The sequence below is a fragment of the Oncorhynchus nerka genome, linkage group LG22, assembly GCF_034236695.1.
Source record: "Oncorhynchus nerka isolate Pitt River linkage group LG22, Oner_Uvic_2.0, whole genome shotgun sequence".
NCBI classification, from domain to species: Eukaryota; Metazoa; Chordata; class Actinopteri; order Salmoniformes; family Salmonidae; genus Oncorhynchus; species Oncorhynchus nerka.
The window spans coordinates 49,471,408-49,496,452 of record NC_088417.1 but is presented as its reverse complement, the minus strand read 5'-3'; the positions used below and the strand labels follow the sequence as shown (position 1 = coordinate 49,496,452).

Genomic DNA, 25,045 nt, shown 5'->3' with positions numbered 1-25,045 from the left:
AGGTGGTTGTTACTGACAAGAAGCACATGGCTGAGCTCTTTAATCACCACTTCATTAAGTCATGATTCCTATTTGACTCAACCATGCCTCCTTGCCCGTCCAACATTTCCTCATCTCCCACCCCTTCTAATGCGACTATCCCCGATGCTCCTCCCTCTTTTCCCCTGCCCCGCTACAAAGTTTCTCCCTGCAGGTGGTCACTGAATCTGAGGTGCTAAAGGAGCTCCTTAAACTTGACCCCAAAAAAACATCTGGGTCAGATGGTTTAGACCCTTTATTCTTTAAGGTTACTGCCCCTATCATCGCCAAGCCTATCGCTGACCTTTTTAACCTGTCTCCCCTCTCTGAGGAGGTTCCCATTGCTTGGAAGGCAGCCACGGTTTGTCCTTTATTTCAAGGGGGAGATCGAGCTGATCCTAACTGTTATAGGCTATTTCTATTTTGCCCTGTTTATCAAAAGTGTTGGAAAAACTTGTCAATAATCAACTGACTGGCTTTCTTGATGTCTATAGTATTCTCTCGGGTATGCAATCTGGTTTCCGCTCAGGTTATGGATGTGTCACTGCAACCTTAAAGGTCCTCAATGATGTCACAATTGCCCTTGATTCTAAGCAATATTGTGCTGGTATTTTTATTGATGTGGCCAAAGCTTTTGATACTGTAGACCATTCCATTCTTGTGGGAGATCCTTAAACTTGGAGTATTGGTGTCTCTGAGGGGTCTTTGGGCTGGTTTGCTAACTACCTCTCTCAAAGAGTGCAGTGTCAGAAAATTTGCTGTCTCAGCCACTGCCTGTCACCAAGGGACTAACCCAAGGCTCGATCCTAGGCCCCACACTCTTCTCAATTTACATCAACAACATTGCTCAGGCTGTAGGAAGCTCTCTCATCCATTTATATGCAGATGACACAGTCTTATACTCATCTGGCCCCTCCCTGGATTTTGTGTTAAACGCTCTACAACAAAGCTTTCTTAGTGTCCCAAGCTTTCTCTACCCTTAACCTTTTTCTGAACACCTCCAAAACAAAGGCCATGTGGTTTGGTAAGGAGAATGCCCCTCCTCCCACAGGTGTGATTACTACCTCTGAGGGTTTAGAGCTACAAGTACTTGGGAGTATAGCTAGATGGTGAACTATCTTTCTCTCAGCAAATATCAAAGCTGCAGGCTAAAGTTAAAGTTGTACCATGTTTTGCTGCTGCCTTGTTGTTTTAGGTCTCTATGTAGTGTTGTGTTGTATCTCTTGTTGTGATGTGTGTTTTGTCCTATATTTGTATAGTATGTTTTTTTTAATTTATCCCAGGCCCCTGTCCCCGCAGGAGGCCTTTTACTTGTTGGTAGGCCGTCATTGTAAATAAGAATGTTCTTAACCGATTTGTCTAGTTAAAAAAAGGTTAAATATTATTATTTTTTAAAAGCACCTTAAGTTGAAATAAGTAACGATTTGTGCGCAGTATTTGTCCATTATCTGAGCATTTATATAATGGACAAATGTGTGTGCCGTTTATATTTTCTAATACACTTTATGTGCAGTACTATTAAGAAAGTTGTTGTGGAGTGTACAGACGTGCAAGTATCATTCACAGTGTATAAGTGTGAAGGTGTGTGATGCTCCATTGGTTGCAGGGCTGCATTAGCCATTCTTTTTGCTCCTGCCGATGAAACCAGTGTGGTTGGATAAGCCATGCCCTGCTCAGTGGCCCACTTTCTATCTCTCCCCATACTACGCCCCCCCACCACCCCACCCCCTACTACCCCCACTTCGTGTCGCATGGCCCAGGCTCGTGATGCCTCTACTTGGCCACAGCTCTGAGTATGCCGCAGTACAGCACAGACCCAGATCTCGCTCTCCTCCTGCTGCTACGCTCCTGCACTCTCTAAGCTCACTTCTCTGAGTCGAATTGATAAAATACGATCCGATCACAGCTCCCAGCTAGCTTCTTCTTGTATAATTCCTATCAAGACACTCAAGACACAATGAAGGGTGCCTTGATGGGAAAAGTAAGCCCCACTATAAATGAATAATTTTTTTTACATTTTCCATTTACCGAATGGTGGCCATAATCCCCATTTTTCCCAGTCCATAGACTACCCCTCTTATTAAAGAGCACCTTTATACCAAGTCTCCACAGCCTTATGGTTTTTACCCATTCAAGTGCAGCAGCTCATTGTTTTTAATTGCCTCATGTGTCATGAGTTCATATCCCCGAGCTGACAAGGTACAAATCTGTCGTTCTGCCCCTGAACAGGCAGTTAACCCACTGTTCCTAGGCCGTCATTGAAAATAAGAATTTGTTCTTAACTGACTTGCCTAGTTAAATAAAGGTTAAAAAAAATAGTAAGGTGCCTTAAAGTCACAGTTAAACTGACTACGACCACTCTTCAGCTGCTTCTGTAGCCAGCTTTAGTGAAATATTGAAATCAAACATCAACTTAAATGTCTAATGTATCACAGACCCATACATTTGAGGCCCATTCACCGTCTTTGTAGGCCACAAGTAGATTGCATGTTGTGCTTTACATTAACAAACTTTTATTTCAAGTATTGTTTGTCTAATCTAATTTAAACAGAGCAGAGATAGTGACACTGTCACGATCGTCTGAATGAATAGACCAAGGCGCAGCGTACTTAGAGTTCCACATGTTTAATAAATATGAAACTCACCAAAAACAATACAGAAGAAAATGAAACGTGACGTTCTGGGCTGCTCACAGGCAGCTACACAAAAACAAGATCCCACAAAAACCCAGTGGGAAAAGGCTGCCTAAATATCATCCCCAATCAGAGACAACTGCTGCCTCTGATTGGGAACCATACCAGGCCAACATAGAAATGAAAAAAACTAGACTACCCACCCATGTCACATCCTGACCTAACCAAAATAGAGAATAAAAAGGATCTCTAGGGTCAGGGAGTGACAGACACTGACTGTAGATGCAGTTGAGATCCGCTATCCCATGGCTGAGGCTGGTCTTGCGGGAATCTCCGCAGCCTGCAGCACATACAGTGAGCTCCAAAAGTATTGGGACAAATGTTCTTGTTGCTTTGGCTCTGTATTCCACGTCTTTAGATTTCGAAATGATACAATGACTATGAGGTTAAACCCAGAGACCACCAAAGAAAACCCTTATTTCCAATACAAACTGAAGAGATTAAATCAGAAGATCATTATTATTGTAAAATGAAATAGAAGAAAGAAAAAAAATATATATATATTTTTTTAAATCCTTATGCTTTCTTTGAAGGCCCAGAAGGCCCTCACACTTCCCCACAGCATATACAGTAAGTGAATTTGTTCCAATACTTTCAGTCCCCTAAAATGGGAGGGACTATGAAAAAAACTGGTGTAATTTCTAAATGGTTCACCTGATACGGATGAAAATACCCTCAATTTAAAGTTGACAGTCTGCACTTTAACATCATAGCAATTGTACTATTTCAAATGCAAAGTGCTTTAGTACAGAGCCAAAACATTTGTTACTGTCCTAATACTTTTGGAGCTCACTGTATACACCACCCCAGCATGGCTATGAATCACAGCCCCAATGCTATTCTACATCTCCCTCATTTCATGCTATTCCTGTCTGAATAGATAGTCTGTCCTGAGGGGTGCTTTCTTCTGCTGGGGGCTCATTTAATTACGGCTGCATCCCACATCCCAAATGGCACCCTATTCCCGGGCTCTGGTCAAAAGTAGTGCCCTATGTAAGGAATAAGGTGCCATTTGGGACGCATCCTACATTTGTTGAGCCGTGTCACAGTATCAAAGCCAGCCAAGCATGCTGTCAGCTGCAGAGGCACACAGACTGGCAACCATTCAGGGCCAAACGCGTGCTCAGTTTCTGTCAGCTACACATCTCCCCAATTGGTCTGACAGAAGCACAGAAGGATTTGGCAGACAGCAGGCGTGACCTGTCGTTACTATTTGCAGTGACTGAATCAGCAAGTCCTTGTGCGTCTACCTTACAGAGCGCCTACCTGGGCATTGGGGACAAACATATAATAATAATAATAATAAATCCCATTTAGCCAACGAGGCAATTTATAGATTTATACTGCGATAACTTTGTCTGTGAGGTGTAAATGGACTTATTTTGATATTTTATAACACCTTTGTACAGTATGTGATGGTTAGTGCTGAGCTATTTTACCAAATTGTAGGCAGTGGTGGAAAAGGACTCAATGAAAGATACCTTAATAGAAAATGACTCAAGTAAAAGTGCAAGTCACCCAGTAAAATACTACCTGAGTAAAAGTTTAAAAAAATTGGTGTTAAATATACTTAAGTATAAAAAGTAAATGTAATTGCTAAAATATACTTAAGTATCAAAAGTAAAAGTACGAATAATAAAACATTCCTTATATTAAGCAATTTTCTTGTTTTATTTTTATTTACGGATAGCCAGGGTCACACTTCAACACACAGAAATCATTTAAAAACAAAGCATTTGTGTTTAGTGAGTCCGCCAGATGAGAGGCAGTAGGGATGACCAGGGATGTTCTCTTGATAAGTGTGCGACTTGGACCATTTTCTGTCCTGCTAAGCATTCAAAATGTAATGAGTACTTTTGGGTGTCAGGGAAAATGTATGGAGTAAAAGTACATAATTTTCTTTAGGAATGTAGTGAAGTAAAAAATGTTAAAAATGTAAATGGTAAAGTACAGATACCCCAAAAAATACTTAGGTTGTACTTTAATGTATTTTATTTTTCATTTTTTTAAACAAATAATTGACAACTATTTCATTGCGCACATTACACAGTTTCTCTAGATAAATTAGATCAAGCCCGAACTGTGCAATGTAGTAAGGAGTTGTAGTTTCCAACAGGCCAAAATTCTACATAACGCAGAAAGTGGTAATTGACTACAAAGATCACAATCCATTGCGCATCTACTTGTCCAGTCTGTGTGTTTTTTTCACCTGCTACATTAGGCTGACACAGAGAAGGTGACAGAAGAATTTGTGATTGAGTGGGAGAGAGCAGTTACTTTGCGAGGTATCTCTACCTGAAAATACATGATCTAAGTGATTGATAGCTGGTATTCAGCAGGCATAAAAGTATGCCTTATTTACTCCGAAGAACTACTAAAATAGAGATTTTGTCAGATGACTGAATGGAATAATAAAATAAAACAAATACAATACACAACTGAATTTTTTTTTAAAAGTAAAGTAATGTGAATAAATGATGGTTGATAAGTGATAAGCACTACCATTCACTTTCATTGTTTTATTCTGTGTTCCAGCATTCAAACCACATAATGCATAGTGCTTTTCACGTAAAAGAAATAAACCGAAATTGAAAACCGTGATTATTTTTTAATGATCAAACTAAAACAAAACCAATTTCAAAAAGCACTAATCACTCACAACTAGTGATGGCACTACACGTGTCAGCAATGGAGGTTATCAAAATTGTTGTTGAATTAATTTCGCATTAATTTACAGATTCTGGTAATGCTATATTTCCCATGAACCTGTCAACAATTTTGGTGTTTAAAAAAAGTGTTCAAAACTCTGTGAACAAAAGATGACTTTATACACAAACAAAGAAAGTGGAGAAAAGCACTGCATTTAGCCCTTTATAGTACCAAGATCAATGAATCCCCAAGGGAGAGATCTCAAACATGAACCAAAACTGAAAATTGTGATTTCTTAAGATTTTTATTTATTTAATCTTAATTTCATCTAAGGCAAAAAACTATTTGGATATTCCATATAGCTATGTTGGATTCTATCTTGAAATATATACTTATTCATGCTACTATCCTAGAACTACTTTACATGTATAATGTTATTGTCAAATCTCATGGATCTTATGGAGTGGGCCAAAGGGTACCAGTCTGATTTCAGTCACTGATGAAGTTAGATAGCAGTGGATTAGGGAGGAGTGAGGAATGTGGGCCGAGGTCACGTCAGACGAAGTGACAAGGAGCAGTTATATTACACACTGTTGGATTCTGGGTTAAACTTTGAAAGTTGCTACACTAGAGACACGATCGATCAGAAGTAATACTATAGTGTCTGAGGGGTGGTAGAGAATGAAGTGAATGGTCTGTAGGAGACAGATGGTTTTGGAATGTGCTGGGTGGACGGGAGGAAGTCACAGGAGCGCTAAAAGTGAAACGGGTGGAGTGCTTTGGATTAGACATCAAGGGGGTTGAGGTCAGGTCAGGTCACCTGAAGGGAGACAGAACGGTTTAATACTGTATCACTTCGTCTTCCTGTCAAACAATAAGATGTAAGGAGAGAAGGAGGAGTGTCTAAAGTGGAGTATATATATATATATATATATATATATATATATATATATATATATATATACACTCGTGGCAGTGGGGACATGTCTTTATCTGAATACAGCTGTGTCAACCCTTTGGGAAGAATTCAACTTGGTTAAGCTTCTCTATTGTTCGTGAGTTATTTACTCTGAAAATTAGAACCTAACAACACACACCGCCTGAGTTCCTGCCTAAAAACAGAGATGTATTGGCCGTCTAGATGTGGAAGGAGGACACGCCGCCTAATAGGAGGGTATAAATACTTGTGCTGGTGGGAACATGTCTTTGTCTTTTCAGCTGTTTGACCCAGTGGGTGAATAAACTTGGTTTGAGCTTTGACTAGGTCTGTTAGAAGCACAAAATGGCAAAGTTGGGTTTAAGCTTGCAAGAAGCAGCCATACAGTACGGAGCCATCTCCAATGTTTGGCTAGTAAATTTGACTTCAATTAAAACTAACCCTGTAAATTCAGGAATTAAACTGAAATACCTATTCAATCATTTAAAAAAGGCTTAATTCAAATCACTTCCTGAATTGGCTGACTTCAATTTGAATTGACCCCAACCCTGTTAACTATCAGGGCCACCCTCTGAATTAAAGAGCCACTGAACATGCTGATTGACACGTGGGTTTATCTGTTGCTCATTAGAAAAAATAGATTTCAGTCTTGGAGGTGTTTCTCCTGACCTATTCTTCACGTTTGGATAGTGTTTGCCCCCCATGAGACACTGTAGTTCCCACGCCCCAAGAAGTCTCGACCATTGTTACCCTCCCTTCCAGGATGGCTACAAGACACTCCCCCACCCTCCCTTCAGCAAATCAGATCACAACTCTGCTCTGCATTCTGCTCCTCGCAGAAACTCAAATAGGAAGTACCCGTGCTAAGGTCTATTCAACGCTGATCTGACCAATCAGAATCCATGCTTCAAGATTATTTTGATCACGTGGACAAGGAAATGCTCCGGGTAGCCTCTGAGAATGGCATTGACGTATACACGGACAGTGACTGAGTTCTGTGACTATACACGGACAGTGACTGAGACTGTGACTATTAAAACCTACCCAAACCAAAAAATGTGGATAGATGGCAGCATTCGCACAAAACTGAAAGTGTGAACCACCACATTTAACCTACGGCAAGGTGACTGGTAATATGGTCAATACAAACAGTATAATTATTTATTCCATCTGTAAGGCAATCAAACAGGCAAAAGTTCAGTACAGAAACAGAGTGGAGTAGCAATTCAACGTCTCAGACATGAGAAGCATGTGGCAGGGTCTATAGACAATCCCGGATTGCAAAGGAAAAACCAGAAACGTCGTAGACACCGACGTCTTTGCTCCCGGACAAGCTAAACACCTTCTTCGCCCACTTTGAGGATAACACAGTGCCACCGACGTGGTCCGCTCCCAAGGACTGTTGTCTCTCGTTCTCTGTGGCCGACATGAGTAAGACATTTAAGCTTGTTAACCCTCGCAAGGCTACCGGTCAAGACAGTATCCCTAGCGGCGTCCTCAGAGCATGCACAGACCAGCTGGCTGGAGTGTTTACGGACATATTCAATCTCTCCCTATCCCAGTCTCCACTTGCTTCAAGATGTCCAGCATTGTTCCTGTACCCAAGGTAAGTGAATTAAATTACTATCGCCCCATAGCACTCACTTCTGTCATCGTGAAGTGCTTTGAGAGGCTAGATAAAGATCATATCAGCTCTACCTTAACTGACACCCAAGAACCAATTCAATTCAATCAAGAGATCCACAAACGATGCAATCGCCATCGCACTGCACACTGCCCTATCACATCTGGACAAGAGGAATACATACAGTTGAAGTCGGAAGTTTACATATACCTTAGCCAAATATATTTCAACTCAGTTTTTCAATATTCCTGATAATTAATCCTAGTAAAATTCCCTGTCTTAGGTCAGTTAGGATCAGCAATTTATTTTAAGAATGTGAAATGTCAGAATAATTAGTAGAGAGAATTATTTCAGCTTCTATTTCTTTCATCACATTCCCAGTGAGTCAGAAGTTTACATACACTCAATTAGTATTTGGAAGCATTGCCTTTAAATTGTTTGACTCGGGTCAAACATTTTGGGTAACCTTCCACAAGCATCCCACATTAAGTTGGGTAAATTTTGGCCCATTCCTCCTGACAGAGCTGGTGTAACTGAGTGAGGTTTGTAGGCCTCCTTGCTCACACACGCCTTTTCAGTTTTGTCCACCAAATTTCTATGGGATTGAGGTCAGGGCTTTGTGATGGCCACTCCAATACCTTGAGTTTGTTGTCCTTAAGCCATTTTGCCGCAACTTTGGAAGTATGCTTGGGGTCATTGTCCATTTGGAAGACCCATATGCGACCAAGCTTCAACTTCCTGACTAATGTCTTGAGATTTTGCTTCAATATATCCACATAATTTGCCACCCTCATGATGCCATCTACTTTGTGAAGTGCACTTGTACCTCCTGCAGCAAAGCACCCCCACAACATGATGCTGCCACCACATGCTTCACGGTTGGGATGGTGTTCTTCGCGTTGCAAGCCTCCCCCTTTTTCCTCCAAACATAACGAAGGTCATTATGGCCAAACAGTTCTATTTTTTTTTTCATCAGACCAGAGGACATTTCTCCAAAAAGTAGTCTGGCTAGTCTGGCTTTTTCATGGCGGTTTTGAAGCAGTGGCTTCTTCCTTTCTGAGCAGCCTTTCAGGTTATGTCGATATAAGACACGTTTTACTGTGGAAATAGATACTTTTGTACCGGTTTCCTCCAGCATCTTCACAAGGTCCTTTGCTGTTGTTCTGATTGATTTGCACTTTTCACACCAAAGTACGTTCATCTCTAGGAGACAGAACGCATCTCCTTCTTGAGTGGTATGATAGCTGCGTGGTCCCATGGTGTTTATACTTGCGTACTATTGTATGTACAGATGAACGTGGTGCCTTCAGGCGTTTGGAAATTGCTCCCAAGGATGAACCAGACTTGTGGAGGGCTACAATTTTTTTCTGAGGTCTTGGCTGATTTCTTTTGATTTTCCCATGATGTCAAGCAAATACATCCACAGGTCCACCTCCAATTGACTCAAATTATGTCAATTAGCCTATTAGAAGCTTCTAAAGCCATGACATAATTTTCTGGAATTTTCCAAGATGTTTAAAGGCACAGTCAATTTAGTGTATGTAAACTTCTGACCCACTGGAATTGTGATACAGTGAATTATAAGTGAAATAATCTGTCTGTAAACATTTTTTGGAAAAATGACTAACAGACTTGCCAAAACTATAGTTTGTTAATAAGGATTTTGTGGAGTGGTTGAACAATTAGTTTTAATGACTCCAACCTAAGTGTATGTAAACTTCCGACTTCAACTGTAGACATGGAATCACTGGTCACTTTAAATGGAACACCAGTCACTTTAATAATGTTTACATGCTGTTTTCTTCATTTCGTATGTATATACTGTACTCTACTGTGTGTCCGTCACTCAGACATTGCTTGTACTAATATTTATGTATTTCTTAATTGCATTATTTTACTTTTAGATGTATGTGTATTGTTGTGAATTTTTAGATACTACTGCCCTGGTGAAGCTAGGAACACAGGCATTTCACTACACCTTCAAGAATATCTGCTAAATATGTGTATATGACCAATAACATTTGATAGGCATCCGTGTCTATTTCACTTCGTCAAAATCCCCAGAATGAATCTAAGATAACTGTATTTCTCAAGTTAAAAACATTGCAACGTGTTGTCTTATGTAAACAGTGGGAGCTGCTGGGCAGGTCTATCTCACTGTCCGTGCTATTGGATGAAGAAACATTGCAACGTGTTGTCTTATGTAAACAGTGGGAGCTGCTGGGCAGGTCTATCTCACTGTCCGTGCTATTGGATGAAGAAACATTGCAACGCGTTGTCTTATGTAAACAGTGGGAGCTGCTGGGCAGGTCTATCTCACTGTCCGTGCTATTGGATGAAGAAACATTGCAACGCGTTGTCTTATGTAAACAGTGGGAGCTGCTGGGCAGGTCTATCTCACTGTCCGTGCTATTGGATGAAGAAACATTGCAACGTGTTGTCTTATGTAAACAGTGGGAGCTGCTGGGCAGGTCTATCTCACTGTCCGTGCTATTGGATGAAGAAACATTGCAGCGTGTTGTTGTCACGGTTCATGAATCCACTGCCTCCTTTTCCTTTTCTCTCTCTCTCTCTCTCTCTCTCCCGTGTTTGTGTGGGCGTGGTTCCCAATCTCGGCCTGATTGTCTGCGCCAGCTGGAATCACTTATCTTCCCTTTATATGTTCTGTAACCAGTGTTTCTTGTTGTCAGATCGTTGTTACTTCCCTGAGGTTGTGTCGTGTGTCCGTACTCATCTCTCGCCGCCCTTGTGTGGATTATCTGCTGTGCTCCTTCCTACCCATCCGGACACTCTCCCCTGGGTTTCTCAGCACACTCACATAGGAGGATGCGCCCTAGTCCCTGGGTCGGATTCCGTCTGAGTACAGTCTGTCTGTCCTGTTGCTGCTGTAACCTGTATTCATTAAACCATCGTTGCTTGCATCTTGCATCCGCCTCTGTATTGTTACAGAACGATCTGACCAGACCATGGATGCAGCGAGTTCAACGAGTCTGACCGAATTCATTTCCCGTAGTATCACGAGAATGGATCAACAAGAGGAGAACATCTCCAGCACAGGTCGGGAAGTACAAGCCATTGCGACGCAGGTATCCCAGCTGACCCAACAATTACCACATCTGAGGGGTCTCGCTGCGCCACCTACACCGGCAGTTCAACCCGCCCCGCCAGAGCCGGATTCCCAGCTAGAGCCACGGCTACCGACACCAGAGGGTTATTCAGGTGATCCTGACTATTGCAGAGCTTTTCTTACGATATGTTCCATGCATTTCTCGTTGCAGCCACGGACCTTCAACCGTGAACAGTCTAAGGTAGCATTCGTACTCACACTGCTATCAGGCAAAGCGGCTCTTTGGGGAACGGCGGTGTGGGTGAACCAGGACCCATGCTGCACCTCTTTCCAGACACTCTCCGAGGAGATGAGAAGGGTCTTCGATCGGGCCGTGGCGGGTAGGGAGGCGGCCAGACTACTCGCTGACCTTCGCCAAGGAGACCGTTCAGTATCGGAATACTCCATCCAATTCCGCACTCTGGCCGCAGAGTGTCAGTGGAACGAGGAGGCGCAGTGGGACATGTTCCTGCATGGGCTGGAGGACCGGATCCAGAAGGAGATTTATGTTCTGGACCTTCCCAGGAGTTTAAATGGACTAGTGGAACTAGCCTTGAGGGTCGACGCTCGTCTGAGTCGTGTTGGCCGCCGAGCATGCCCTAACAGACCGTATAACGACACGGAGGGCTGGCATGCCAGCGGCGGGAACACGGCCAGTTCAACCTCCGCTCACGAACCCATGCAACTGGGAGAGCTCGCCTCTCCCGGGAAGAGAGGGAGAGGCGGAGATCCCAAGGACTCTGTCTCTACTGTGGTAGAGCGGGCCACTTTATCCACTCCTGCCCGGTAAAAGATTAGGCCCGGTAGTAAGAATGAGGCTACTATCGGGTGGTGTCACCACAGAGAAGACCTCATCATCTACTCTCCTCCCGGTAAGACTAAGATGGGCCAACCACACGCACGACACCCAAGCCTTACTGGACTCAGGAGCAGAGGGTAATTTCATGGACTTCAAGCTCGCTCACAAACTCCAGATTCCTATCACCTCACTCACGCACAAGATATCCGTCAACGCTCTCAATGGTCAAGAACTACCCAACATTTCTCACACCACTGAACCTATCACACTCATCACTTCTGGCAATCACACTGAGACACTATCATTTCTACTCATGGACTCACCCCTTGCACCATTAGTTCTCGGCCACCCTTGGCTCACCCAACACAACCCCAGAGTTGACTGGGGTCATAATTCTATATCCATGTGGAGTAACAAATGTCTTGAGTCCTGTTTAGTGTCTGCTTGTTCGTCTGTGTCTGATTCTGTGTTTCTAGAGGAGGCGGTGGATTTGTCTAACGTGCCCGTTGAATACCTCGACCTGAAGGAGGTGTTCAGTAAGTCCCGTGCTGCTTCTCTTCCTCCGCATCGTCCCTATGACTGTGCAATAGAATTATTGCCAGGTGAGTCTCCGCCTAAAGGCAAGTTATATTCACTCTCTGTTCCTGAGAGGGAGGCTATGGAGAGATACATCTCTGGTTCTCTGGCATCTGGATTCATTCGTCCTTCCTCTTCTCCAGCGGGGCGGGGTTCTTCTTTGTGGAGAAGAAGGACGGATCTCTGCGTCCTTGCATTGATTACCGTGGGTTGAATAACATCACAGTGAAAAATACCTATCCCTTACCGTTGATGTCCTCAGCCTTTGAAAGGTTACAGGGAGCATCCGTGTTCACTAAGTTGGATTTACGTAATGCATATCATTTGGTTCGCATAAGGGGGGGGGACGAATGGAAGACCGCGTTTAACACCCCCAGAGGGCACTTCGAATATTTGGTCATGCCTTTTGGGCTATCCAACTCCCCAGCGGTTTTCCAGGCACTCGTAAATGACGTGCTGAGAGATATGATTGATCAGTTCATATATGTTTACCTGGATGACATACTGATTTTTTCTTCTTCTCTCCAGGAACACGTTCAGCACGTCAGACGAGTGCTTCAGAGGTTGTTGGAGAATGGACTTTTTGTCAAGGCGGAGAAATGCATTTTTCATGCACAATCCGTTCCATTCCTAGGTTACATCGTCTCGACTGAAGGTATTCGCATGGATCCTGACAAGGTTAAGGCTGTGGTGGATTGGCCAAGCCCAGATTCCCGTAAGGCCCTACAGAGGTTTCTGGGATTCGCCAATTTCTACCGGCGTTTCGTTCGCAACTTTAGCCAGATAGTCGCTCCTCTTACCGCCTTAACCTCCCCCAGAGTGACGTTCAGGTGGTCCGATACAGCCGAGGCTGCATTCGTCAAACTCAAGAGCCGCTTTGTTTCGGCTCCCATCCTCATAGCTCCCGATCCTCGCGTCAGTTCGTGGTGGAGGTGGACGCTTCAGAGGTGGGGGTAGGTGCGGTACTTTCCCAACGTTCCTCTTCTGACGACAAGATGCACCCTTGCGCGTTCCTTTCCCATCGGTTATCACCTGCGGAACGCAACTACGACATTGGCAACAGAGAGTTGTTGGCAGTGAAGTTAGCACTGGAGGAGTGGCGCCATTGGTTAGAGGGTTCGGGGTACCTTTTATAGTTTGGACCGATCACAAAAATTTGGAATATATCAGAACCGCCAAGCGACTCAACTCCAGGCAGGCGCGGTGGGCACTCTTTTTCGGACGTTTTGACTTCTCTCTCTCGTATCGCCCGGGTTCCAAGAATGTCAAACCCGATTCCCTTTCTCGCATTTTTGACCATTCCGAACGCCCATCCACTCCCGAGTGCATCCTACCCGGGACCCTAGTGGTCTCCACACTCACATGGGAGGTTGAATCGAGGGTCAAAACGGCCTTAGAAGGGGTAACGCCTCCGCCCGGTTGCCCGCCTAATCGGTTGTTTGTGCCGGAGGGGTGTCGGTCCGATGTATCGGTGGGGGCATTGCTCCAACGTAGCGTGTCATCCAGGAGTCAGTCGCACTAGCTTTTTGGTTAAGCAACGCTTTTGGTGGCCACTGATGGCTCGTGACATTCACAGCTTTGTCTTGGCTTGCTCGGTTTGTGCCACTGGGAAGACTTCTAATCGACCCCCAGATGGGTTACTCCAACCGCTGTCGGTCCCTTCGAGACCCTGGTCCCACATCGCGCTAGATTTTGTTACCGCCCTCCCGCCCTCCCAGGGCAAGACTGTTGTTTTGACCGTGGTGGACCGGTTCTCGAAGGCGGCTCATTTTATTCCCTTGCCTAAATTACCATCTGCCAAGGAGACAGCGGTAACTGTCGTGGATCACGTCTTTCGCTTACATGGTCTGCCGATGGACGTAGTTTCTGACAGGGGGCCCCAATTTGTGTCCAAGTTTTGGCAAGAGTTTTGTAGGTTACTGGGAGCGAGTGTCAGCCTGTCTTCAGGGTTTCATCCCCAGAGCAACGGTCAAGCGGAGAGGGCCAACCAAGATTTGGAGAGAGTGTTGCGATGTTTGGTTTCTAAGAATCCCTCTTCCTGGAGTCAACAACTCTCTATGGTTGAGTACGCTCACAATTCGTTGCCAGTGGCAGCCACGGGTCTCTCTCCGTTTGAGTGTAGTTTAGGTTACCAGCCACCTATCTTTCCCAGTACGGAGTCCGAGGTGTCTGTTCCCTCCGCTCACGCTTTCATCCAGAGGTGCCGTCGCGCATGGAGCAGAGCCCGTGAGACTCTTCTCCGGGTGGGGGCGCGCACCAAGACTAAGGCCGATCGCCACCGGTCGAAGCCTCCGGTATACGTCGTTGGCCAAAGAGTGTGGCTTTCTACTAAGAACATTCCACTCCGATCTGTTTCGAACAAGCTTGCCCCCAAATTTATCGGCCCGTTCAAAGTCACCAGGATCATTAGTCCGGTGGCGGTCCGGCTCCAGCTTCCTCCGGCGTATAGGAGAATTCATCCTACCTTTCATGTGTCTAAAATAAAACCTGTGTTTCAGGCACGCATTAACCCACCGGTCCCGGTTCCCCCGCCGCCACGACTTGTTGATGGGGAACCCACCTTTTCTGTCAATCGTATTTTGGACTCTAGAAGGAGGGGACGCGGATTCCAGTACCTGGTGGACTGGGAGGGTTACGGCCCGGAGGAGAGAAGTTGGGTACCTGCTAGGGACATTCTGGATCACTCCCTTATCGATGATTTCAATCGACAGGTAAATTCGCCTGGGAACGCCTTGGCGTTCCTAGGGGGGGGGGGTATTGTCACGGTTCATGAATCCACTGCCTCCTTTTCCTTTGCTCTCTCTCTCTCTCTCTCTCTCTCCCGTGTTTGTGTGGGCGTGGTTCCCAATCTCGGCCTGATTGTCTGCGCCAGCTGGAATCACTTATCTTCCCTTTATATGTTCTGTAACCAGTGTTTCTTGTTGTCAGATCGTTGTTACTTCCCTGAGGTTGTGTCGTGTGTCCGTACTCATCTCTCGCTGCCCTTGTGTGGATTATCTGCTGTGCTCCTTCCTACCCATCCGAACACTCTCCCCTGGGTTTCTCAGCACACTCACATAGGAGGATGCGCCCTAGTCCCTGGGTCGGATTCCGTCTGAGTACAGTCTGTCTGTCCTGTTGCTGCTGTAACCTGTATTCATTAAACCATCGTTGCTTGCATCTTGCATCCGCCTCTGTATTGTTACAGTTGTCTTATGTAAACAGTGGGAGCTGCTGGGCAGGTCTATCTCACTGTCCGTGCTATTGGATGAAGAAACATTGCAACGCGTTGTCTTATGTAAACAGTGGGAGCTGCTGGGCAGGTCTATCTCACTGTCCGTGCTATTGGATGAAGAAACATTGCAACGTGTTGTCTTATGTAAACAGTGGGAGCTGCTGGGCAGGTCTATCTCACTGTCTGTGCTATTGGATTAAGAAACATTGCAACGTGTTGTCTTATGTAAACAGTGGGAGCTGCTGGGCAGGTCTATCTCACTGTCCGTGCTATTGGATGAAGAAACATTGCAACGTGTTGTCTTATGTAAACAGTGGGAGCTGCTGGGCAGGTCTATCTCACTGTCCGTGCTATTGGATGAAGAAACATTGCAACGCGTTGTCTTATGCAAACAGTGGGAGCTGCTGGGCAGGTCTATCTCACTGTCCGTGCTATTGGATGAAGAAACATTGCAACGTGTTGTCTTATGTAAACAGTGGGAGCTGCTGGGCAGGTCTATCTCACTGTCCGTGCTATTGGATGAAGAAACATTGCAACGTGTTGTCTTATGTAAACAGTGGGAGCTGCTGGGCAGGTCTATCTCACTGTCCGTGCTATTGGATGAAGAGCAATCACCGCAGCTGTTCACACCGTGTTAGTGGGCAAATAGACATTGTCAAATCAAAACCCAACCGCAATTTACCCGGTGTGACGCACGGATATTCCAAACTCTATTTTAGACAAGACTGACTTTATGGCCAAAATGATCCTATTTACACTTTGTAGTCTTTACACTTTACACTTTGTAGTCTTTACACTTTGTAGTCTTTACACTTTACACTTTGTAATTTTGACACTGGAATAACTGTTTTTGACGCATATTGATGCCACATAGGCCATTTTTCAAAGGGATCTGTTGCAGTGTGCTTTAAAATCCAGTGTGCTTTAAAAAAAATCTCGAACTACCTATTACATGCTCAACGGTATGTAACTTTAAACTAGGACACTACTTTATAAAGACAGAATCAGACTGCATTAAAAAAAAAGTGTTAAGCATTTTTTTTTTTTACAAAAATGTGAAGATTAAAAGATGTATTTAAATTATTTGGCACTCTAGTACTGATCTATTATGCATTCTGTTTCAGTTACGGAACACATCAAGACAAATTCGATTGATGTGGTCGGATACATTTGAATAAAGTGGCTTGCAGTTGGTCTTAGTTTCTCTTGTAGTGATGATCGTCTAGACTTTCTTGTCTTGGAAAGCTGATTACAGGTTTGAAACATCTTTTCTCCACATGGTCGGCTAAGTCATTTCTTGTTGCTCTGAATTTGCCTGGACATTGAGCCAATCAACTCGCAGCCCATGTAGGATATTGCTTGGAGTAACACGTATGCCATGTGTCAGAATTCACTATATCAAACACTCTACTTCTCTCCTTTAGTAGAAGCTTTATTGGAAACTCCATCACCCCCCCACATCGTAACAGCACTTGTCCTTCCACTCTGGGAGTTATAGAATATAGACAGTGGTTCAGTGCTACAACAGACTCCTCTTGAAGGGAGGCTCCTTCCTTTGGAAAGGGAGCGCCGGTTTAATGTGGATGTTAAGTGTGTGAGTGTGTGAGTGTGTGAGTGAGACAGAGATTTTCAGGTTAAGCACCCACTCAGAAAAATCAACTGCCTTGCAGAAAACATCTCACTGAAAAAACCCAGAATGAAAACCATCTGCAACCACTACTGATGTAATACCACAGAAGGGATAGACCAACTTCCAAAATTAAAATAACTAGATCAAAGAATAAACCATTTTGTGAAACCCTGAAATAGCTACTTTGTTGTCTTTTAATCTGAATTGATTGTTCAGAGCCGCGATAGTCTGGTTTATTATTATTACATACATATAAGATTAAAGGACGAAGCGGAAAAACTACAAAGGTCATAAAGGTACAAAACCTGACTATGCCATCCTTCAGTATATCTTCACATGCATCTCAAATATACCGCCAGATCAAACATAGTGCGACAACACAACACAGTTGAAAGAATGGACTTGAGTGGAGGACAGCATTGGACCAAAACAGCCGGGTCAAAGGAATTAGGAATGGAGGTGCGGGGGGGGGGGGGTTGTAATCCCCAAAGCAATCAATTCCATCAACTTGTAACGTCGTCTAGAAATGCTTTTGAGTTTCCATACAAAACGGGGTGGATTGAAGTGACGAGACTCTACTTGTAATACTACTGGCGTCTAGTAGGAAGGGATGTAATTACCGTAAGAAGGAAAAACCATCCAACCTGTTTATGTCCTCTTCCCCGAGTAGTTGGTTTGGGAGGGGGGAGTACCTTCCGGGGGAGATGGGCATGGGGGGAAGACTGCACTTGTATTCCAGAGTGCCGTTGTTTCCCACGGAAGAGATATGATTTTCCATTGCTGGAGAAACAACAAGGGTGTACACAGCACTTCAGACTTCAGCTTTCTGACATTACTAACCTATCAATCAATAAAATGAATGTCGTTTGGAGGCCCACACACTAATGTTTTGGAATTTACGGTTACATGGCAAGGGAGAAAGGTTAAATAAGTACTACGTAGCAAACACAATGCACTCTAAAACAATCCCAACTCACATAACGTTCTTGTGAAGCCTCTGTATCTAAACTCAGGGATAATGAACAAGCATACCGCATCAGTGTGAATGAAACACATTTATTTGCGAAGGGAAAGAAGACTGTCCAGGTCTACAACAGCAGAGGTTGCTCACATCATTTGTAACTCAAATGCTGCCCTGTTGTACACAACTCGGACGACAAACTAAAGTTACGTCTCTGTAAGGCGGTTTCACAGACACAGACTAAGCCTAGTGCTGGACTAAGAACTTTTATTGAAGAACCTCCATTGAGCATGCATTTTTAGTCCAGGCCTAAACGTCATCTGTGTCTGGGAAACTGGCCAAACGGGTGGGTAGAGGGGTGAAAAAGAGGTGACAAACTCACAGTGCGTGATATCAGGTGGCCCATAGGGATCTGATAAGTAAACACTGGTGGGCTTGCCCACCTTCAGGTAGACAACGTCAGACGTGTTCTTCAGTATGGCTACTGCCTCCTCGTGGGAGACCTCTTCCAGAGTGTAGTTGTTCACCTGTGTGCATGGAGAAAATCTCAGGCATAACGTAAGAAAGTTAAAGGGTGACTGCACTTCCCGATTTGGCCTCGTTTTAAGATTTGGTTCATTAAATCATCCACTTTTACAAAGTAATTCACTTAAAAAGGCCCAAATACATTAAATACCCTATCCATAACAGATTTAAATAGAACTTGAATCAAACAAATGAACACAATATTATCCAATCCAACAGGGTGCTATTTTTATTGGACCAATATTAGTCCTGGCAGCTACTGTTTATTTGATCTGTACTGTGTTTTGAGAGAGATTTCGGCCATGACTGAATTCAAATGTGAGTTGGTTTTGGGGTGTGGTTTGATGTGGGAGTCCCTTGTGTCTGTTCGCAGGTGGGAAGATTTACCTAAATTATTTAGCCAATTAGCTTCATCCGGCTGGTGTGCAACCCTGGCAAAGTTGTATACACTTTCGACAGCCAATCTCAGGGAATAGTTAGGGACTGTCAATAAATTGCAGAGTGTAAATGGGACAATATTTTCATGTTGCATATCTTTTAGTTATCTCATTAAAGGCTTTCAATATTTGTACATTCATATCTACAATTTATAGTTGGTTTGAAGTTAAGTCATTGAAATGTGGAGCTATTGACCTTTTAAAATATTGTCCTATGTACATTGTAGTCAATCTATGTAGTCAATTAATTTTGTGACTCACAGCGATGCCACATAAGCCATTCTCAAAGCGAGAAGTTGCTTTTAAGGGGCAGTCGCTCTTTAAACCTTACGCTCCACTCCTTTAATGCCAGACTGACATGGTGCTGCCAAGTGCAGCCTGCCAAATGCAGATTATGATAGGCCAGGATCCTCCAGAGCTGGAGGCAGCAGGAAGGTAGCTAGTTGAATTTAACTGTGGTTAAGCAACTCACTTGCTACAACACTATAACAACACTACACAACAGATTTCTGTAGTTGTGATGAAGTTGGACGTTACCTCGTACACATCAAAAAGGTTTCATGAAGACAGGAACAATTTTACAAAAAATTTTGAATTTATTTGAATAAATAGATAGATACAACAACAGGTTAAAATCAGACGAAGAGCTAACAGGCTAAAACTAGGATTAAAAGAAGAAAAAAACAGGTAAGAGCATAACATCTAGAAAACATGCTCTCCTCTATCCTTGCTTCCAACTAAAAATACATTTATGCTTGATCCATAAATGCGTTCCAAAAGGTCCGTACGGAGGGTGTGATCCAATTGCGGAGGCCAAATCAAGCTTTATACTGCATCGCTGTGCACTTCCCAAATTGCGTAACAATGCAGAGTGCTCCGTATGGCTACGTATATCTCCTCATTGACATGATTGTTTGACGGTAGGTGGGGCGGTACGTCCCCTATAAACATAAACTCACTTCCTTGACAACAGCTCTGCCGGGCGCTAGATGTAAGAATGCCCCGACTTAGAAAGACGCTGCATCGCAGTAAATGCTGTACGGCGAATGCTGACGCCGGGATGAGCATAAATCGTCTTTAACACGGCCACTCTCCTATTCACCTTAGTACACCTGAATGTAATCAACTCAAATTGGTGAGAGGGGCCTACAATTAAACTATCAGCCAGTCCTGAATTAACACACATATTCTTCACACATTCAATTGGCACACTTAACTATGGCAGGATATGATATTACTGAAAACAGGGCCCTTTAACAAATAAACATTTACACATTCATACACACAATGGGGAATATATGGGTCTCTGTTTATACAGTAAATTAGTGTGTCACTGTAAAATAATTATACCGCATAACCTTCATAACACATGTATTTAACATCCTTCATAAGGAGTTTTCAAAATAAAAGTCCCATTGAATAGATCTTAATTTATGCATTATACAACATAAATCTATATTTTATTGTCACAGTACCCAACCTTCTTACACACTACTCACTATTTCGTTGCACAATGGATAAATAAAGCTACATTTTATTTTCAAAACTCCTTATGAATGATGTTTAATAAATGTGTTATGAAGATTGTTACGCGGTATAACACTTTGACAGTACAGTATGGTCCACCTATGGGGGATGAGGACAGGGCAGGGCAGGGTTAACTTACCATAAGCAGCCTGTCTCCAACCTGCAAGCGCTGGTCCTTCTGTGCTGCACCGCCATCTATGATCTTAGTTACATAGATGCTGTTGTCCCCCGGGATGTGCTGGTTGCCCACCCCTCCTGCGATGCTAAAGCCCAGCCCTGAGGAGAAATAGATGTGGGGTGGAGGTTAAAAAAAGGTATTGTGGCCTAGTGTGGTCTAGCAGTCTAGGCTGCGGCCTCTGGATCACAAGCACAAGCCACTTACACTCAGTAACAGTTTATTAGGTACAACACCCTATTCACAAAAAATGGATTGCTCCTACAGACAGTGAGTCACATGGCCGTGGCTTGTTAAATAAAGCAGGCAGACAGGCATTCAGATACTGTTTGACTGAACGTTGGAATGGGCAACACGAGGGACCTAAGCAACTTCGAATGCTGTATGGTCGTCGGTACCAGGCGCGACAGATCCCTCCTGGGCTTTTCATGACGACAGTGTCTAGTGTTTACCGAGAATGGTGCGGCAAACAAAAACATCCAGTCAGCGGTAGGACTGTGGGCGAAAACAGCTCGTTGATGAGGTCGAAGGAGAATGGCAAGAATCGTGCAAGCTACCAGGCGGACCAGAAACGGCATCTCAGAACGGCATCTCCAACACTGGACAATTGAGGTGTGGAAAAACATTGCCTGGAACATGACATCGAGTTCAGTTTACTTGAGTGGCCTGCCCAGTTCCCAGACCTCAACCCAATAGAGCATCTTTGAGATGAGATGGAACGGGCTGTTCACAGCATGAATATACTGCCGTCCAATCTGCAGCAACTGCATGATGCCATCGCGTCAGCATGGACCAACATCCATGTGGAATGTATCCGACACAGATTTCAGACTGTTCTGGAGGCAAAGAGGGGTCCGACCCGGTACTAGATGGGTGTACCTAATAAACTGTCCAGTGAGTGTATATTAGTACACTTCACAGACACCTGAAGCACTGGAAAATAGACTTGAAGGATAGAAAGATCATTCAGCAAAGAGAGCCTTGTGTTTTTGCTGCTTCACGGATATGCTGCTTCTGCGGCAAGTATAGCATGTTTCATTGATTACAGTGGGTTTGTCTCAACTCCGGCCAACGTGTGAAAAACACATGGGACGCTTATAGTCAGGGTAAGAAAATAGCAGCATCAATTATAGACCACACAATGTCGCTTTCTAAATCTCCTCTCCTCCCTCATCCATTTCCCAATCTGGGGTATTCACTAGGAGACAAAAGTGCTCAAAATGGGGAGGGACTAACCTGAACTTAAGATTCCACATTTTTTGTTGGAAAACGTTTTCATTTGCAAAACGTTTTGCCACAGTGTGCCCTAATGAATACACCCATGTATTCACTGCAGCTTTTCCCCAGTGATGACTCATCTCTTTGATATAAATAATGCATCAAAGTTATTTCTTAGTGTGGGGGCTGGGGGGTGGTACAAACCCCCACTGATAAAATACTAAATAAAACAAAGGATACTGGATGGTTATCCGGTTCACCCTTAAAAATCACTGATACTTACTGAGCAAAAGAGAAAGAAATGAAGACAAGGCGAAAGGAAGTGAGTTGTAGATACAGACAGAGGGATATATTGAGAAAGTAATGATGATGATGGGGGGGATTGAGACATGGAGAGATGAAAATTGAGACAGAGAGATGAAAATTGAGACAGAGAGAGATGAAAATTGAGACAGAGAGAGATGAAAATTGAGAAAAGAGAGAGACGAAAATTGAGACGGAAAGGGAAAGGGAAGTTGTCCAACATGGTGTAATGTAATAACCTTTCACATTTTACCTGAGTGTTCAATCCCCAAAATATGACATAGATAGAAAGATGAGAGGGAGTGTAAAACAACCTTTTGGTCCTTTGATGAGTTTGATCTCAATGACAGTTTCCAGCATGGGTCTCCTCCGGCGAACGTAGAGGCTGACGATGGAGCCGGCCACCTTCAGTGCCTCCACAGCCTTACTGTGGGACACCTCGGACACGTCGGCATCATTCACCCGCAGGATGCAGTCATTCACTCTGCAAGGGAAAAAAGAGGATAGTATTTGTGCGTGCATGTACGTGTACGTGTGGCAGGGGGAGTAGAAGGCCCCTGCTGCAGTGTGACCCTTTAACCCCTTCAGGAGAGGCCACAAACATCCATGCCCCCACGTTCAAGAACAGAACTCTCCTGAGGCGCATTGTAAGGGACCAGCTGGGACCCCATGCACACACACACTCAAGCAGAGCGAGAGATTCTGCCTATTTACACACATAAAAGCTGTGTTTCTATGCTTGTGCTCAGCATGATGCCTTGGTCTGCAGTGAGTTCTGTTCATTTGTTGTACACTATATGCATTTACAGCACAACGTCCAAAGTTGAATGGACACTGCAAATTGGCCAGTGTTGATTTATCAGAGTTATATTTCTAGTGTTGATTGAGGAGTTGAATTCACTCTGTGTTAACACTCAGTGGTGTCAAATAACCCAAATTGTTGGTGTTAATAACCAGAGCTATTGTTTTACACTGTGGAGAGCCCATCATTAACGTATTTTCCAGCATGCTCTACTGCAGGTAGCTTTTTTAGGATTGTTTTTAGTCTGTGTTTTTGCATGTTCATTGATTGATTGATTAAACTTGTGCTACACAAAGATAAATAACATATAGTTTTCTTAACTAATCCGATCAGTTAGTTAGATGTATTGCACCTTTACTGAAATGGTTGTTCCAGGTTAAATGGTTAAGGTAGTCTCCTTTACCCATTTCCATTATCCTGACAGTCATTCTGAATATCGGTTACAAGTGAATAAAAACTACAACTGCTTGATATCCTAACTCTGTCTGGATTCCAATAGGAATTACACATCACGTTGCAAGCCCTCATAATGACTTGCAGGCCTGATGTGGCCTGTAAATGCAGGCCTGATGTGGCCTGTAAATGAGGAGTTGTGGCCTGATGTGGCCTGTAAATGAGGAGTTTCCTTACACCGAGTTAAGTTCAAACTAGGCCATCAAAGTAAAGCCTTATGATATATGTAATGTAAATTGTCATAGTTTAATTTGAATACTTTTAATGATAATTCCACAACCATGTCTGGGTTACTAAAAAATACATGGTAACTCTACAAATCACTCAAAAAGAAAAGGCACCCTGGGAAATATACAAATTAGTCTTTACACCATATACCATTTCATTATATTTCACTCCACTGTAAAATTAAATACTAATTAGTTCACGCCAATGTAGAGTGAAATGCCTATGAGTTAACTCCAGTAGTGTATAGTGTAATGCCTATTAGTTCACACTTTTGAAAGTGTGAAATTCATTCTGTTGAGTGTGGATGCATATACACCAGATTATGTGAGCGGAGTTGAGCAGTTAGAAATCCCACTCATCACTCAAATCCCACGCAATGTCCTTTCCTACCACTCTGACAATAAACATTCCACGCTCACAAAACAATTAACTGCAGCCCCAAATTCGCTGTGTTCCAATGGCATGTTGTGTTAGCTAATCCAAGTTTAGAATTTTAAAAGGCTAATTGATCATTAGAAAACCCTTTTGCAGCAGCTGAAAACTGTTGTTCTGATTAAAGAAGCAATAGACTAGTTGAGCATCTGGAGCACCAGCATTTGTGGGTTTGATTACAGGCTCAAAATGGCCAGAAACAAATACATTTCTTCTGAAACTCGTCAGTCTATTCTTGTTCTGAGAAATTAAGGCTATTCCATGCGAGAAATTGCCAAGAAACTGAAGGACAAAACACACATCACGACAAGAGAGACGACACTGCATAAAGAGAGACCTAAGACAACAACATAGCAAGGCGGCAAATTAGGCATGCTCCGCTCCGATACTCTGATATACACACCGTAAAAGTGTTCAAATTAACACTACAATGAGTTTAACACTTCTGATTTTGCTGGGTTGGTCTGATTTATGATACAGCTGGGTTGTATTCATTAGCGCACACCATAGCAAAACGTTTACACCATAAAAAGGGATTTTATGCTGAACTTAAAATATCATTGTCACTTTCATCGCCAAATCAACTGAAATCAACTCCATATGTGTTTTGATGATACTTCAAGGTGATTTGTCCATTAAAAAAGAGAGTGATTGCATCTACCACTTCCATTGATTGTTAGCTGGATGTGGCTAGTCACTCAATCAGTCTTGTTTATTTTAAAAAGCCCATTTTACATC

The 25,045-nt window shown here is 43.5% G+C and overlaps 1 protein-coding gene across 23 annotated transcripts in view; it reads right to left on the bottom strand.

The window, feature by feature from the left end:
- dlg2 (discs, large homolog 2 (Drosophila)) overlaps positions 1-25,045 on the bottom strand; it is a 367,048-nt gene that overhangs the window by 51,265 nt on the left and 290,738 nt on the right. For 16 of the 23 annotated variants that reach the window (XM_029627161.2, XM_029627167.2, XM_029627160.2 and 13 more), the window contains 4 exons: positions 22,707-22,876; positions 20,836-20,972; positions 18,590-18,734; positions 17,867-18,026 (listed from right to left, as the gene is read on the bottom strand). In XM_029627161.2, the coding sequence (XP_029483021.2) occupies positions 17,867-18,026; positions 18,590-18,734; positions 20,836-20,972; positions 22,707-22,876 (612 nt within the window). The remainder of the gene's footprint in view (positions 1-17,866; positions 18,027-18,589; positions 18,735-20,835; positions 20,973-22,706; positions 22,877-25,045) is intronic. The other 7 variants (XM_029627164.2, XM_029627175.2, XM_029627173.2 and 4 more) reach the window with 1 other exon arrangement.